Below are 17,959 nucleotides of genomic sequence, written 5' to 3'. Positions count from 1 at the left end.
ACATAACTATGCTGTCCCGGCCTCACAGAGTGCTGAAGGAAGCCCTGCCTTCCCTCTCCTCATTGCAGAGGAGAAGAAGTTTGAGCTGGTGGTGATCAACCCTGGCCTCTGCATTGGGCCCCTGCTGCAGAAGACCACACACGGAGTGCCCACCAGTGTGCTGGTAAGGCTCTAGGACTGCTCCGCTATTCACTTTTCCTGACAGTCCTGCAGGGCAGGGCTATGGCGGCTGTTTTGCCTGCTCAATTTTTGCATGCACTGTCACGTGCCTACATCACTAACACAGTGGGCAGGTTGCTTTCCCAGCTTGTTTAAAGAAGTTTACAGCCTTTGGCAATAACATTGATAGCATACGTCCCTTTTGTATCCATATTCCATAATTCCAGAAGTAAGAAATTCATTGGCTGCGGTGCATTTGTTATTCCAATTCAACCAGCTGTGTCGTGACCAGTGGGGCAGCATCTCGGCTATGGAGTATTACAAGTGACGGGTGTTATACTGTGGCACGAGCATTTCTGGGGCCTTTGAGCCAAATGTCATCTGACTCAAATGACACCTTTGAGCTGCTATACAACGTTTTTGCCATTTGAGTAAAAGGAGCACCACCAATGACCTTCAAGGTTCTCAAAGGTGTTTGAAAGGCAAACGGTCGTACTGTCGGGTGCAGTTTCTGCATGCCGTAATTACGAAAACAATCAATTGTGAGTACACTTGGTGTTTAAAGTGCATGATTTTCATAATTTTTTATTTGTTTTTGTTCTCTATCATTCGCCCTAAGATTACAAGGTAACTTGGTACTCTCAACATTGGCGGCACGAAAAAAGGAAAAAAAAACTGGCTGTTTTGTGCATGTTTTGTGCGCGCTTGTAGAATGTTTTCAATTTGATCACCAATAATTGTATTTTTTGCCCATTTTAACTCTAAAATTAAATTTTTATCAAGAATGAAACAGGGCAGCAGTGACAACACCAAACCATGGTGGGCAAACGCGGAAACTTTTGACTGCCTTCGAGAACTGTCGTGTAGATCGGCAGAACTTCTTCCAGTTCAAAAGGCATTTGAAATTTCAAAAGCCATTCGACTAAAGTGTCCTTTCAAATGCTCGTGTAGCACAGGTACTAAACAAGTTGGACTGACTACTCCATGTTTGTGCCTACATGAAACGAATCAAAAGGGAATCATTGGCACAATTCTGAGTTGTGTCCGCTTAAAAAGTGTGCGTTTTGCATCTGTTTAGTTGTGATGTAGTTGCACTTGTGAGGCTTCTGACCAATGACTTGCACAGAAACAGTCATCCTGCCGTGCTCATGCTGCGTCATATTTAGGTCATCTGCTCTCAGCCAGTCAGGGCTTGCTCAAAATGGACACTTTGACATTGACACAAAATGGAGAGAACTGATAGTTGTGTCCCTGTTGTGCTGGTGCAGCTGATCAAGCGCTTCATGGACCGGTCCATACCCCTGGTGCCCCCGGCATCGCTGAGTGTGGTGGACGTCCGTGATGTGGCCCGGGCGCACGTGCGCGCCCTCACGGCAGCCAACGCTGCCCAGAACCGCCACATTGTCACAAACCAGTGCATCTCCGTCAAGGACATGGCCACCGCCCTTGCCAAGGAGTTCAAGCCACACGGTGGGTGGAGGGTGCACAGTCGCGCTTTTTTGTTTGTTTGTTTGTTTACAAAACAACAACTTTTTATTCATAAAATAACAAAAATCACCCGCCATTATCCTGTTCACATACAAGGACACGTGAACGTTGCAAGAAGTGGGAAACATGTAAGCTTTTGTACGGGGGAAAAGAACTCTACTTGCCATGTGCCTACATGAGCAAACTGCAAGCATTGGGCACAGCTCATTGAGAATGACTGGCCCTAGTGATGCAATCCAGAAGACTGAATGAGCTTGTCGGTTGGGCAGGACTTGTCCATCACCAGATAGCACACAGTAATACAGTAAAACCTTGAATTTGTATATCTTGAAATATCGGTTCAGTCCAAAAACTTTTTTGCAGTGAGGTTACCTCCCATAGGTGCTATGTATTTGCCCCCCTTTGTCTCAAAACGTTGTTTAGGGGGACTTCAGATATCTCAAAAAGGTTGACTGACAGTATTGCACAAGGCAAAGTCCACTACAGGTAGCTGATAAGGTCTCCGTGCGAACGCTTAGCTCCTATAATGCTCTGCATGCGGTCATTGTAAAATAAGGAGAGACCAATAGCTGCGACGTCCCGGCGATACGATGGTGCTTCTATTTACAAGATGGCGAACGAGATGAGGACGAAGCAGCTCGAGCGTGAGCTGCTCCCGCGAGATGACAAGCAGCACCGATGATGATGACCTCATCGGTGCAGCGATGTTTTAACATCTTCCCCGGCCACAAAGAACCCGGGATCAGTCCGCGTCCGCGAGATTCTACGATAAGTTCGGTCTGGTCAGATCCGATAGGGCACTCAGAGGGTGAAACTGTCACAGCTGACGTCTTTTGAAGACACGCCCAGAATGTCGGCGGAGGTGACGTAGCCACCTTTGTGGCTGGGGAAGATGTTAAAACTTTATGGATTATCATCATCGCTGCACCGATGAGGTCATCATCATCGGTGCTGCTTGTCATCTCGCGGGAGCAGCTCACGCTCGAGCTGCTTCGTCCTCATCTTGTTCGCCATCTTGTAAATAGAAGCACCATCGTATCGCCGGGACGTCGTGGCTATTGGTCTCTCCTTATTTTACAGTCATGAATGGAAATTTAGATGGAATTTGAAATTTACAAAAGTGTCGTTTGAAATTTACAAAAGTGTCGGCCTCATGCAGCACGTACTCCTGTAGAGGAGTGCATGGGGTACTCTTCTAAAGGAGGAGTGAGGAAATACTCCTCTAAAGCATGTACTCTTTTAGAGGAGTACTCCTCTAAAGGAGTACTCCTTTAGAGGACTACTCCTCTAAAAGAGTACATGAGTACATGCCATAAGATACCGGTGTCCCCATTACTGGTATGCTGCCTGACACCGACACCGTTGAGATGGCTGTGAACGACGCAGTTGACCATGCAGGCGACAAGGAGCCTTGAGAAGTGCCTACAATGGTAAAGACGAAACATGCTGCGCTTACTTTGCAACAAGGTAGCATCAATCGTTGGTCACCATCGCTACATTCTATGTGTTAGGCAGCTTGAGCATGTTTTTCTGGGATCAGCTGAACGTGAAACAGGCGAGCATCATGCAGTTCTTTCTAAAGCAATAAAATTAGTTTTTCCCGCAAAATATTTTGCCTTTTTTACGAAAGCTCCTCTGTGCAGTGGAGGTTTTGTTACAAGCCCTAGCTCTTATTTCAGTGACCTGGCCACAAATTTTTGGCATTTTACTTCACTCGGAACTCCCCTTATCTCGAAATATTTAGCAGATTTTATTAAGCCTTTTTATTTAATTTCATTGTGCTTAACGCAGTGTCGTAGTTTCAACGGGCATATCGTAGTTTCAAGAGGGGATAAGTAATTCCAGAGCTATAGGGATATCACCTTAACTGTTGCATGGACAGTTTTTGCATCAGTGGGAGCATCAGCATTGCCACTTGTCAAAATTGCCTTCTGGGTAAATTGAGATAAAGAAAAACTGGCACAAGCTATCTGCCGGGCGTACTCAGCACGAGTGATAGCATCACAGGCACATTGGCGGTGACTGGGGACTTTATTTTGACTACAAAGACATTAGTCAGTCTTGCTGGCTGCAGGTGCTGCCAAAAGGGTATCCATTGGTAGGAAGGGCCTGTGGCCAAAGAGAAAACAACACAGTGAATAACTGCTGTTTCATAAAGAAGTGAATTGTAAGCAAATTTCGCAAGGGGCAGTGCGGCTTCTCAGTCATAATGATTAATTTCGGTCAGCATACGATTGAGTTGTTCAGAAAGTCCATTTGTTTGTGAGTTGTAGGCTGTTGTTAGCTTGATTTAGTTTTATATTTCTCGTATGCAAGGGGTATACACCGTAACTAAGTCTGCTAGCAGTCATGCAAATTGTAAACAGTGTGCAAGTGCACTACATACGTACACACTCGCATATAACTATTCTGAAGTCTGGTACAAGTTGAACATGCATTTGGGTAGATCAATATGTGTGCTTATCGTGAGATCACCTTAGCAGGTGCAACAGTAGCCTTTGCATCAGCGGGAGGCACATCTTTAGCATCGAGAACATACAGCTTAGAATGGAGAGAGAGATGTGGGAAAGACTTAGAACTGCTTTTCTGACCTCTAACAGCCTGTTGGCAGGCGTGGACTGAAACTTGTACTAAGTGCTGACGGGTGGGGAATGGCGGCCGCCTCGCAGGCTACAGCATCTCGACTGCCGGGGCGCCCTACTTCCTGATGTGGCTCAACAGCCTGGTGGACAAGAACTCCAAGCTGCTCATGTCCAAGCTGAACAAGCCCAGCACGTACGACAACGGCCGCATGCGCGAGGTCCTGGAGATCGAGCCGCGCGACGTGCAGCAGTCCATCCTGGACACCGCCTACAGCATGATCCAGCTCGGCGTCGTCAAGAAGTCCAAAAAGATGAGGAAGCAGGAGCTCTCCACCGAGGGTGAGTGCTTTGTCTTTTCCTTCGCCCCCAGGGTGTTCTCGGGGAGTCTGTTGTCGGTGTGGGTGGTTGCAGTGGATCCTTTAGATCTCCTCTTATCCGAGTTGCTCAATGTACACAGTTGTTGTGGAGCAGCCACCTTGCAAAGGTTGCGCCACCAGAGTATGGAGCAACGATATCCCCAATCGAGCCCTTTTAATGGCGAAGGATGGGAAAAGAATTATAATGACGATTATAGTGGGGCACGGTCTGTGGGTGAAGGGACATGGTCCCTTCTTCCTCCTTGTTGCCTGTCAGTCTTCAGCATCCTCCAGGGCCTCAAGTGTGACGGCGTCCCATTCTAGGAAATGGAGCCTCTGTACTGGCCTCTTGAACACCTTGCCTCCTTGTAACTGCAGTAAACAGGTGCGCACCAATCTGTCACTGCCTGGGCACACTTCTATAAGCCGGGCTAGTGGCCAGAATACCTTGGGCAGACTGGGACTGTCCACTAGTACGATGTCGCAGACCTTCAAATTTGTTGAACGATGCGTGGGCGAGTGATGTGCCGATGGTAGTCGCAGCAAATATTCGTGTTTTCATCACTTCCAGAGCTCTTCCATTATTTTCTGTCGATGTTGAAAGCGTCAGCGATAATTGTTTTCATCGTGTCTTCTCATCGTGTTTGACAGCATCATTATTTCTGGTAACGTCGTCAGTTGCTGAAAAACTAGGAAGTATGCCGGCGTGGTGGCTGCATGCTTGTTTGCATCATTATCACTTTTACCAGTATTGCTTATAAATGCTACAGACAATTCATTCTTTCGACATGCCTGCAGCATCTCTTTCTCCACATGAGCACTGTGCAGAGAATCTCCTCCAAGCTTAGCACCAGCATTTCCAAAAGGCCTAGCACATGTGGTCGAGTGCGTAGAGATGCACGCTAAGCTGAGCAAATAAAGCAAGAATATAACTAGGAGCAGTTACTAACCAGCTATAAAAATCAGTGAAGTCCAGGGGAATTAGCCAGGCTCTTTTCAAACCCTTTGTGACGAGGCAGGGTTACCCAAAACGGTTTGTCAAACGATTGGGATCTCTTCCTGACATTGGAATAGCTGATAGAAAATAATCTCGTTGTGAAGGACAGCAGTAAACTCGAAAGCTAGACCAGTTGCACTGTGCACGGCCAGCGGCAGATTGCAGACAATGGATGGTAACCATCCCCCTGCTTGAGGCATTTCCTACCTTTTCCATTGAACAGAATGGGAATGATGCACGCATGGGAATAATAAATGCCAAGCTTCACTGAACATTAGTGTTTTATTGCATAAATAAAAAACTGTGACGAGGGTAGGCTCGACCTGCGGGTATGCCATTTCACGTATTTGAAAGCGCTGTTCTTTAATCTCACTGGAGCTGTGTTTTTCGGCAGCAGCCTTGTTCTTGACGGTCGAGCGGACCGTGTGCTTAGACAGGCCCGTACTTCAGGCAATGTCTGCCTGTTCTCGGCCACATTTGACAGCGTTAACTATACGCGAGCTAAGGAATTGGACGTCATAACAGCACATACAGCATTCATAAAAATACTTTTCGCATGAAATAGTTCTGTATCGTCTGCTTGAACACCTTGCTGCCTGAGGCAGTGCGCACTTCTCAACATTGTCTAAAGGGTCGGAGCAGCTGAGGCCACAGCTTTTCACATTTGCGAAGAAGTGCCGGACTAGTGTGAGCACACCAGTCACTTCGGAGGTTTTAAACGTAAGATCACCGTTGCTTTCCTCATTGCACCTGCTTTCACTTGCACTTGGTACATATCGGCACTGTAGTCTTCCAAACTCTCCCATGGTCATGGCAGCTCGCCAACCGTTAAACTGGCAATGGTGTCCCGAAATTCTGACAGCTCGCTCCACACTTCGGCAGCACCGGCGGTGACTTCGTTAAACCCCTTTGGATTTTCAAAGGCATCACCGGCACACGCACAAGCCTGCAGTTTTGATGCAATTTTTGGGCGGCTTCTTTTGCAACACTTGCCCAGAACCTATATATACATTGAGAAGTGTTTTCTGGAATCTTGCGCATTGCTGTGACGTCCACTTCTCACCAAGTTCAACTCGGTTTACGATTGCCAGCTTCATGGTGAAAGGCAAATTCTAACCTCCTTGCACAAGCTAGAGCAACTAAATAAGCGTTTATTTAGTGGCGCTAGCGCTAGCCACCACAGCTACACTTCTGAAAAAGCCCACAAAGCGCGAACGACGCAAACACAAACAATGAAGAAAAAAAGCATGGCAGGTGGGCTGGGATCATTTTTTTCCAAGGGGGGTGTCGATGGATCGCCTTATACAGTGCAATGAAGCAGTCACGATAGGGAGAGCCAGGTGAGGGAGGGTAAAGAGCCGCCCGCTGCCCATGAGTGGCTGGGCTAAACCACTTCGAGGAGTGTGCTGGCGGAGTTCCTCCTCCGCCCTGAGGGAAAGCCAACTTGGGGGAGGGGGGCATTATTTTTGCAGCATTTTGCGTTCGATGTATCGGTTGTTGCTAGTGTTTTTGTTCAATATAAGCATAGCTTTTGCTATACATTCTCATTGTAAATGTACTGTGTCCAGAAATAGTTCAATATAAGGGATAATTCTATGTAAACAGGTTCGATATAGTCGGTTTTGACTGTACTAAAAGACCCCAAAGATCAGCTACCCCCTAAAATTGTGCAACTTCAATGCCTTTAAAAGCCTGGGGAGCCCTCCTTAGTGAAAATGTCCCAGGACCATGAACATCACCGATGTGTCTATTTTGAAAAAAGAGACTCAACCTGTCGGACTTGACTGGCAAGAGGAGGGGGAAGGGGTAGTAAACAGGAGGAATATACAGGAAGAAGGGGTAGTAGCTGGAAGAATAGAAGAGTGAATAAATATCATCTTAGCATTGTTTAATTAAGCGGTGTGGCATTTCGACAAGCCCTCACGGTTCTGAAGACGGCAAGTTCAGCCAGTGCCTGGCCTCCGCGAACATGGAACTGACAAGGGGACATGAAGCTCGGGACAGTGGTGGACGAAGCGCTGCAGCTCGTGTTCGACTCTGACAGCGACGAATCATTTGATGCCTTTAGCGATGATGAGTGAACAAAATAAATGTGAATCGTCTATTCGTGGTTCGGTGCGGTCACCTATTTGCTTTTTCCGCACTCGATCCGAAAGTTTGGCCAGCCCGTATTATTTACTTGATATCTCCACAGTTTTGGGTGGCGGAGCGGCCACTTTTTTTAGTTTTTCGTACCTCACCCAAAAGTTCGCCCACCCCATATTTTTCACTCGATATCTCTGTAGTTCGGGTGGGAGTTCTTTTGGAACTTTATGGTAGATATCTTTGGAAAACATCTTACTGAAATTGGCTGCAAAGCCATCTCTATCATTGCGTTAACTTTCGTTTACTTAAATACAGAGTCCACAGTGTCGTATATACGTATATACAGAGTTCACAGTGACGTTGTAAACGTTACGGAATTCTCATCCGTTGTCAACGCATGGCTGTCGATGGGGGGAGTATGGCTACAGAAAACGGTTGTAACGGTTGTTTTACCGCAAATATCCCAAAAAAATGATATAAGAAATGATGTAGAATAATTGTAAGGAAGTTATGTGTATGTGTCTCTATTCGATCAATATAATATGTCACCATACATCACTCAGTATATAGTTATACACCAAAGCAGCTTCACTGGTCTATCATCTTCACAGAAGTGGAAGGGCTCAAGATTTTTTTCTTGCGACTTGTAACGGACTTTTTTGTTTCCTTTCCTCGTCGATGCAGGTGAGGGCCACGTGAATGGTGAGGCGAATGGCGAGAAGGCGGACGACGAGAAGGATGAGAAGAAGGAAGGTGACGATGAGGACAAGGCCGCGGACGAGAAGAAGGAGTCGGCGCCAGAGGACGCCAAGAAGCCCGAGGAGGTCACCAAGAAGGCTGACGAGGTGATCGCTGAGCCCCCGCAGAGCAAGGAGCTCGAGCCAGAGGACAAGGTTGAGAAGGCGAACGGCGATGTTGCGGAACCGCCGCCGCAGCCTGTCGAGGTGGCTGCCAACTGAGCCTCGGGGGGCGTAAACACATACCCACACTACACCACAAACACTCCTTCTTTGTCGGTCCCTCTGCCCGCCCCCGAGTGGGTGGGCGGGGCAGTTGTTTGATTCTCCGCCGAAGGTGTTTCGTTGCGAGGCTCTGGATTGATTGCATCGGGAGACGGGAAAAGCGTGTCGTGATTGAGGTTCTGTCTTGTTGCTGCCTGGAATCTCTACTTCGCTCCAATGCAGTGGGGATCGAAACAGGTCGCGAAAGAATGTCGATGCCCAATCTAAAAGTTTCCCCTTGGAAAGAAAGCTAAACTATAGACAAGAAGGCGAAAGAACCTCTGATTTTGAGGCAGCTTTGCATCAAATTGGAAAAATAAAGAGCAGGCATCGAGGTCCACCTTTGAGTGGTCCGCACATTTGTAAATTTGGCCAAAGAAATATATTGCATCCTGGCCCACCTCTCTCATGATGCATCTTTTTTAGAGCTTCCCAAGAACGAGAGTTAAGAAGCATGTGGGAAAGTTTTGCGCGCATTGAACGATGCTCTCCCGTACTGTAATGGTTGCCATTTTTAAGGGGGACATTTTCATGGAGTCCGAGCAGAGGGAATATGCACAGCGGATCCATCCACACGAGCTGGGCCTCCTTTGTGCTTGCTGACGATGCACTTTCCAGCACTGTCGTGCATCTCGTCATCACTGAATGAGCAGTGCCATTGTAGAAGCACCTTGCCTCTGTTAACTCCACCGCTGCTGTAAGGCTTGTGCTATGTTTAGGATGGAGAATGGCCTTGTGTTTCACTGAGGTGCTCAGAAATGAAAATGTTATGCAAACCAGAATATAGGCTCGGTACGGGGGAGTTTGCCAAGTTGGTGCATAAGGAAAAAGCAAACAAAAATATACCGTATATGTTTCACAAGGTGGAATATGTGCTTGCAAACCTTACTCTTGTGTTTCTTGGTGTGTTTATCACAAGAACTTGCAGTCTGCTCCCCCGCTGCTTCTATTGACACTTTTGCCTGGAGTGGACTTCGTGAAAATGCTGCTTCAACAACTGGCAACCCTAACCTTTTCCGAGTCTTCCTCGGCTCTCGCAAAACCTGTAAGAGTGGAGGGTGCTCCTGTGTGTGTGTGTGTGAGAGAGAGAGAGAGAGAACGAGAGAGACTTGAGTGTTGAGGGCCAGCGTTTAGAATTCTTTTTTTTTTTTTTTTGTTCTCTTTCCTTGGCAGGATCGATGCATCTCTTTGAGACTTGTGTATGAGCATGACCATTTTTTTGTTTGCTCTCATTATTCTTGCATTATGGATCAAGTGTTATTGCAATGCCTCAGTGACAGTGTGTTTGTCCAATGCTGTCACCTGTATTTTAACCTTTTATTTTTCGTTCCTTCTACTTGGCTTGCGTGTAGGTAGAAGGCAACATTTATGAAAAAGAAGTTTCGTGCTGTTTTATCCCTTTTATTCCTTGCAGGACATTTGCAAAAAAAAAAAATTTTTTTGTCCGTTTACTTGTGGTTGATTCTGTTAGTCACCGTGTAGAAGCACTATAGATGTTTGCAGGAGCTACTTTAAAAGGATTCCAGCTACGATGTCTCGACTTGTCTGAGTGGAACTTTATCATGAATTGATATAAAGAAAAACGCATACAAACACAAAAAATCTTTACGCGATTGTGGTATGCAGTGCGCAGAAAAACCAGCCGGCGGCCGCATTGATGTGCTCTAGGGAAATGCTCGTTTCTCAGTCCATCGAATTTGTAAACTGTATTCGCCTGATGCTCACCACTATGCCAAAAGAAAAGTGTATTCTACTATTACGTCCTTCAAAAGCGATGCATCAGATCCACTATTTTGCTAAATGGAACTCCGTGCGACTTTTCTCGTAGCCCGATTGTTTCGAGCAGCTTGTTGCGAGCTGCCAACTCTATTTTTTTTTTTAGTCGTTCCTTCCCGAGACTTCCGTATTGATTTACAGCTTGTATCTATGTAGATTATGTGCTGGACAGCCTTCCAAATGAGGCTGCTGAAGGGCAACAGCAACAACAACAACAACAACAAAAATGTGTAAAACTGTTTGATGTACTCAGTTTATTTCCGCGTGTGACGGTTTTCGCCCTACATATACATATATGCATACACAAGGCAGTGTCATTTTTCTCAGCTGTGTACCATGGCCTTTTTCTGAAGAGTCAGTTAGCAGCTGTTGTGACCTCGCTGCAATATGTTTCGCGTTGGTTGTCGCTGAACGCCGAGCAGCGACGCGTCAAATGCTCTTCGCGTCGCTGCGCGTTCCTCGGCACACACACGTTTGTGTTTCTCTTTCCGTGTCTGCGACTGTGTAAATAAGTTTTCAGCGCTGTGTCATTGTCGGGGGTCGTCGCTAGCAAGAAACTCTACGCTGCGAAAACCCCTCCCCTTTCGCGATTTAAAAAAAAAAAAAAAAAAAGGAGACGCAACACACGAAGGCCTTGATGACCCTTCGAAGGATGTCATGGTGCTCTGTTGCATCTCGTCCCAGACTCCGCTTTCACTCTCTGACGACTCTTCTCCAGCCTGCTGTGAACATGCTCCCATCACTGAAACGATTAACACATGATAGTTTGGCCCACGTACATGCACACACGGACACTCACTACACACTGGGAGACAAGCACACAACCGCAGCATTCGGAGCGTAGATACGCGAATGCCGGAACATAAACACGTGACTACAATCTCGTAGAACTCAACAGTTTGCTCGAGGGCACAGAAAGGTTGCACAGCAACAACTTTTTCCATTCCTTCTCACCCGTAAACAATTCCCCGTCAACTCCCATTTCCCGTTAACTCTTTTTTTTTTTGTAAGTGCGTGGTTGTAGAGCATTTTTTTTTTTTTTTCAAGCTATTTCTGAGTTGGTGAAATGGCTTCATTCAGTGGTTGGGGAGAAGGATAGGATTGCGCAGAGATCTAGCATGGCCTATAATTGTGCTGCTCTGGAAAAAACCCTCGCCATTCTGTATACAGTGCATTTTTCCCCCTACTAAACCAAAGATGATGTGGAGGTGAGAGTTGAGACTGCGGCGTGGGACTAGTTATAGATCTGTAGCTGGCGGTGGAATAGAAGGTGCTGTGGGGAGGAGATTTTTGAGGTGTCTTTTTACCTTATACACACGAGTGGGGGCTTTTACGAACCAAGTTTATTCAGTATTAAATAACTTTGTGTATTCCAAAGAACAGCCTTTTAAAACAACGCTGCGACATCGCAGTTTTGAGTATTTCTGTTTGTATATTTTTATCCGCGCGTTTTATAACAGGTTACACCTTAGAAGCGCTGCCACATAGGTGACATTCTGTTTGTTTTCTCACATTTGTAGGGGATTCGAGTGATCCGACGGCGCGTGAACATCCCGTGCTCAATTTTTTTTGGACACATCTGCGCTTGGGAACTGAATGTGGATGATAGGCAAGCGGTTTTCTAACACTGCATGTACGGAGTAGTAGGTGCCGGAAGGCTAATTGCAAATCAATGCCAAGCCGCATATTTGTGCATTGCATAGGCTTTATACCATAGCTAAAAGCAGGTTCAGTTTTGATACTGGCTTCACTGTCAGATTTGATACCGGCACTTCTTTTCAAATTTTTTTGGAAGCTTGATTTTGATACGTGCCCTGTATCTAATGGCACATGATGTTTACAAGATTATTACGGTCGTAGCGAGTGAAGGATGGAGCAGAGTCAACCGTGTTGTGATATTGCTATACTGTATAGTTAGTACATTCACAACTTGGGGCCAAAGGGAGGGCAAAATTTTATTTGGCATGCCACCAACTAAAGCGGAAAATGTACCGATAACATAGGGACACAATACATATCTTTCAATCAAAACTCATCTCACTAACATGAACAATGAGGCCGAAATGTAAAATATGCAAGTAAGACATCATTGCTACCTTTTTCTGCCAGACGAAAATACTGCCTGTCACAACACATGGGTGCTGAAATTGCGATGTGTCACCACGAAAAAAAAAAAATCATTTCTGCAGCACTTTGGTGTGAGCGTGGCATTAGCTTTTCAGTTCCTGCCATAGCCTACAAGTTGAATTTAGTGTAGCTGGAGTGAGACGATTGAGACTAAAGGACACTGACCTAAGCTAGTTGGTGGATGAACAGATGTAGGTAACTTGGTTTCTGCACTTATGGGGAAGTCTGGTGGTTAAATATCCTTTTGTCCGCACTTTGTCTATTCCTCTGTAGTCTCTTTCAACGAGACGTAATCACAAAATTGCCAGATAGAGAAGCGCTTCTTCGTGCACACATAGTCATCCCTAGCGCAATACGGCTGGTTGCGTGATTCATGTTCTGGCTTTAATGTGTGCTCGCCCAAGCCCATTCCGGCCCGATGTCTCTTGTAGCCTGAGACTGCTTGCCACATTCAACTTGTCGTTCATCAAAGTCTATTCGCACCTAGGTAAAGGGGGACAGTGAGATGGGGAAGAAGTATCTTCAGCCATGCAAAGTGCCGGCACTTTTTGGCTCAATGTTTCCAGCTAGTGTAAGAGAAATGGAAGTTTGCCGGTGGTTGACTGCCGTCTTAAGTAGTGCACCAAGAATCTATTTCATTTTTAAGAGGACTGGTAGAGGCTCCAGTTTTTGCCTATTCCGACTGTCCGCCAGATAGCACATCAGTTACCAGCCAACTCATTAGTCTTAGCTTTTTACCACAGAAATGGTGCACAGCGACAAGTGCCACAGCCATTTTTCCCTCGAAAAGAAACTCTTGGAGTGTAGGACTGCCTCTCTCTTTACTCTTTTTTTTGTTCTTTACAGAGATTCTTTCAATTACGAAACCCTAGTCACTAGATGAAGTTTATGCCAGAACCAAGCAGCAAGAAGTCTTCTGATGTTTATATTTATGTACGAAGCCCCGACCTTTTATATCCACCTCTTCATCATACCGCCGCGTACACATCCCGTTTCTTTCCACCCTGTCCCAGAAACACCTGGAAACTTGGCCACGTGATGGTGTGCCAAGGAGATGAAAAGAACAACGCAATAAAGCGTTGAGTGACCGAACAGTTGGGGTAGGAAAGGAGAAGTGGATCATCACATGCGAACTTCAGCATGTGTACGGAGAGCGGGTATTGCCATTTGCTGTGTGACATGCTGTCTAGGCCGCTGCAGAACTGTGCGATTTTTCCCTTCTAACGGTTTTTTCTCCTGCACATTCAGAAACACTGTCACTAGAAAGAAGGGTAGCGAGATGTATCGCTGTAATGACGACGAAGGCATCTTTCCCCATCGGTTTTGACCGTTTTTTTGACAGACACTGACACTTGACTCTTATTGCTTCATCACACTCCTTGGTGACCCTTTTGTTTTTCCCCTTTTCCGAATGCTCCTTCTTCCACACCTGCAATCTGTGTGCTGCTCAGCTTTGTAAGCCCCATAGAAGAAACAACACTACTTCTACCCAGTAGATGTATACACAGTCTCCTCTCGTGTATTTGTATGCTTGTTAATAAACGAGGATGAAAAGACACAAAAAAGGTGCAACTCTGTGTGCGTGTGCTTGCTGTCTTTTATAATGCGAAAGCCCTGAGTGCCTTATTGTGTGGACAATAGGAGCACTCATTGTCCAGAGTTGTCGCTGTAAAGAGTAACAAACGCATTTGAATTTTTGTTTGAATCGAGGCCAGGACTCCAGAATAGACCAGTTCACAACCTCAGCACGTTGCCAGCAGTGAACAAAAGTTAGCTTATTGAATGTGCGCTGACATCATATAGTGTGACAGGGGAACGTGATGACACGTGAGCGGAACAGGTGCATCCCATCCATGGAGAACTCCAATTTTGGAGAAGCTGCGACGTGAACTGTCTCCAGTCGGCCCGTCGAAAGAATTTAAATGCGAACACAATGTGGCAGTGAAAAAGTATGATAAATATCGGGAGGCTCTCAGCTTAGAGGCATGTAAGCAGGTTTAAGTGCGTTGTGGAATTTTTTTTAAACACAAGAGCAATTTTACCAAATGTCCACCAGAAAACTTGTGGTCTGGGTAGTAAAGGGTTATTCTGTTTCTTAGGGAGCGAGATTACATGCGGGGAATGGGTGGCAGCTGAAAAGGAACAACTATTCTACATCAAAGCAACAAACAGAATAAGAAGTAGGTAGAACAATTTACTGATCACTCGTCAAATGATGGTCGAGCTGGACAGGGTCATTGGCCAACTCCTAAATGGGTATACATGAATTGATCTGGAATGATCGGCATGTATGTGCATTTCACTGGCTACTCCCACTATAGGGGGCCAATGTGTGTGGCCCCTCTTTAAGCCGATATGTTTAGTGACACCATTGATGTGGATGGGAAAGGAGTTCACTTCTCTTCAGCCTACCATCATACCGGGTATGATGGTAGGCTAAACCATCATACCGGGTACCTGAGAGACCGGATGCTGGACAGGTGCGACCATGCTGGAAGGCTCTTAGGGACACAAACAGCACTGCCTCACCAGAGAAGGATCTGGCCTCTGGTGCAGTAGTTGGCCCCCACCTTCCATGAATGACCAATGCAATGCTCGCCCCTCAGTCCCCAGCTGCTGTAGAGCACCTGACCTCTGTGGTGGTCAGACCAGCGACACAGCAAAGGGAGCTAAGAATCTCTGGCTCTGGACAGGCCGCCTCTGGAATTCCTTGAAGATGACGAAGACCCTATCGCTCGGTTCGCCGGAATAGTCTGAATTTTCTCTCCGCACATGCTGCATCAAGCCTATGACCATATGACTTTGTGTTCCATCATTGTTAAAAGTGCCTGGTCACCACCTGAAGTATCAGCACTCGGAGAGCCCGCGTTTCGTCACCATGAAGGTGGGTCGTAGTGCTTGAGCTAGACCTAACACTGCCTCTGCACCGGCTTTTTTGCCCGCCAGCCGCCAATCCTCCCGTGACAATGCCTACCTCAGATGATACCGAGCGCTGAAGAATGGTGTATCGATCTTGTTGGCGCTGCGCCAAACGACAGATTGTTGTCTTCAGACCCTCTGATATGTCCCTAAAAGTATGCAAACCAATCGCAGTAAGCCAGGCCATCGCAGCGGCACCCACATAACACCTAGTGAGCTTCAAGACACCCCATGAAATGCAAAAAGGGCTATTGATAATCTAAATGTCATCTACACAAGACGATTTGAACTTTTTAGAGACGTCTCAGCCGAGAAGTTTACGCAAGCCATCCTGACGCAGGCTAAGGTGAAGCTGTGCTAAGGCGACGCTTATAGCTGGCTAATTAAGTGCTTGCAAGACGTCTACACAACTTCTTGCAGTACATCTCAGCGACAACTTGACATCTCAATAACTTCTGTTCATGCAGTTTCGAAAAGTTTACAAGAGGTTTCAAGAACTGCTTGCAAAAACCTCTTATCTACGTTTACTGAGGACTTCCTTAGTGGCACCCGCTATATTCTTTATCTAAACACAGGCTAGCCCCTCACAACTGACACACCAAGCAGCTGCTTCTGGAACACTCACTTCAACTGAGCGCTGTTCCCCGAATAAATATCTTTGCTTAAAGGGGCCATGCAGACAAAATACAAGTTTGTTTCATTCAAACATGGAGGAAAAAAAAGCTTAGGAGAGGCCCCCAGCTATCCCCGCGCATTGGCAAAAGTGTGGAGGAAGTCACGTGTTTTCGGCGGCCATTGGAAGTAGCGTTAGCAACGGCGTCCTAGCAACAGCCCGCCCGCCGTTCGCCAGTCATGGAGGAAAGGCAGCGCCTGCCTTGTCGTCCGATTGCGAAGATTGCTGCTTCGCTTTGCTGCGCTGTGGTCTTGCGGAACTCAAAAAGGATGCTGCGAGTTGCGACAGCTGCGCCGATGTGAATATGTCATTTAATTTCTACTTGCGAGTGCACCTTGTACCGCGTCAAGCTATTGCTCCGGTCGCGATCACGACGCGCCTATTGAAGTGCAGATGAACGCGCCGTCCCGTCGTACGCGCGGACACCCGTCAGGTAGATTTTCGGGAAGTGATACACGGTGTGCAGTACGTAGGCGACTTGCAACCGAACGATTCGCAACTCAATTTTTTGGTTATCGCCGCTGCAATATATAGTTTGCTAGGCCGGCAATGCGCGGCAGTGCTTTTGCAACTGTTACAAGGTAGATTCCCAGTTGATATAATTCCATCGTCCTATTACCTTAGTAGGTGTCCGTCTGTTGACTGGAAGAGTGCTGGATCTGGAATCTGGATCTTTTTGTGGTCTCGCTCTGGATTTCGCTTTTCAACGCTTCATACTGCGAGGTTAGTGTATGAACGTTTTCAACTGATATCACCTTGAATTTATTGACACTGAGACAAGTTGAAACTTGGCGAAAAAAAGTTTATTGACGCCACCCACCCTCTCATTTTTTTTTTACTCAATAAAAAGTTTTGCCTCCTCCTCCTGCTCCTCCTCCTCCTTCGCAAAAAATTCTATCGAAGGCACGCGAACAACGGTAAAAACATTCCACATTTTTTTAGCGTGAAATCTGCATGAAGTACTGCTTACCTATATATATAGAACGGCCGTTTAATTGACTAGTCATCTCTGGGATTGCCAGTGAAACTGCAACGCAAACTTGGGCACTTTCCAGTCCGGTAGCCGCACGGCGTTCGCCCACTGTTTGCGGCGTTCTCCATCGCTTGGGAACCTATAAACGGCGGCGATTGCAAACAAAGGATGAATGCACACCAATGTACAGCAATACTTGTCAGCGGAATGATGCACTAACCGGTGGAAAGTGACGCCCAATTCCTTGGGTACCGATCGCGACTTGCAGCCTGGCACTGAGCATTGCGGCATTGTTAGAGCGAGCCGCTTCGCAAACCTGCTGCGGCCACACTGAAGACGTGTAACAGTGTAACCGCGCGTTTAGGTTCACGGTCACGCGCTGCAAAATGGCCTTCTACCTGCCTATCAGCTGATTTCCGCCGGCTCGGCGCTGGCAGATGCAGACGACAAGAGAGGCGATACAGGACGGAGGAGGCGGAGAAGGTGCACCGAGAGAGAGAGGCAAAAAGAGTCCGCCAATTGCATGGAGGGCCAATGGTCCGCCATTCGACTTACAGAAATGGCGTTTCCGGCTGCGCTGGGTGTGACGTCAGGGCCTCTCCTAAGCTTTTCTTTCCTCCATGCATTCAAAAGATTTGGTGTTTGATAGTGCCCCCAGCACTTTCATGGCAGCAAATGATGCTTTATTCACTGAGAAATTAATCAGTTTAAGTTACAATTTTGATTCTCCCGCCAAATCGTGTGTTCCTTGACGTCTGCCATGACGTTACAAGCACGGGTCTTCAAGCGAATTTCATGTGCCATCAGTCCTCCTAGATGGCGC

The 17,959-nt window shown here is 46.7% G+C and overlaps 1 protein-coding gene across 3 annotated transcripts in view; it reads left to right on the top strand.

Moving 5' to 3' along the window:
- LOC144169062 (uncharacterized) overlaps positions 1–14,143 on the top strand; it is a 138,749-nt gene extending 124,606 nt beyond the window's left edge. For all 3 annotated transcript variants that reach the window (XM_077698062.1, XM_077698061.1, XM_077698063.1), the window contains exons 5-8: positions 69–163; positions 1,428–1,629; positions 4,317–4,568; positions 8,352–14,143. In XM_077698062.1, coding sequence (XP_077554188.1) covers positions 69–163; positions 1,428–1,629; positions 4,317–4,568; positions 8,352–8,626 — 824 coding nt within the window. In that variant the 3' untranslated portion in view covers positions 8,627–14,143. The remainder of the gene's footprint in view (positions 1–68; positions 164–1,427; positions 1,630–4,316; positions 4,569–8,351) is intronic.
- Positions 14,144–17,959: the final 3,816 nt, after the last annotated feature.

This window comes from Haemaphysalis longicornis, unplaced genomic scaffold, assembly GCF_048455015.1.
Source record: "Haemaphysalis longicornis isolate Haplotype H1 unplaced genomic scaffold, Haemaphysalis longicornis Haplotype H1 scaffold_2, whole genome shotgun sequence".
Taxonomy (NCBI): domain Eukaryota; kingdom Metazoa; phylum Arthropoda; class Arachnida; order Ixodida; family Ixodidae; genus Haemaphysalis; species Haemaphysalis longicornis.
The sequence above is the reverse complement of the archived record's forward strand: the minus strand, read 5'-3'. Positions and strand labels throughout refer to the sequence as shown.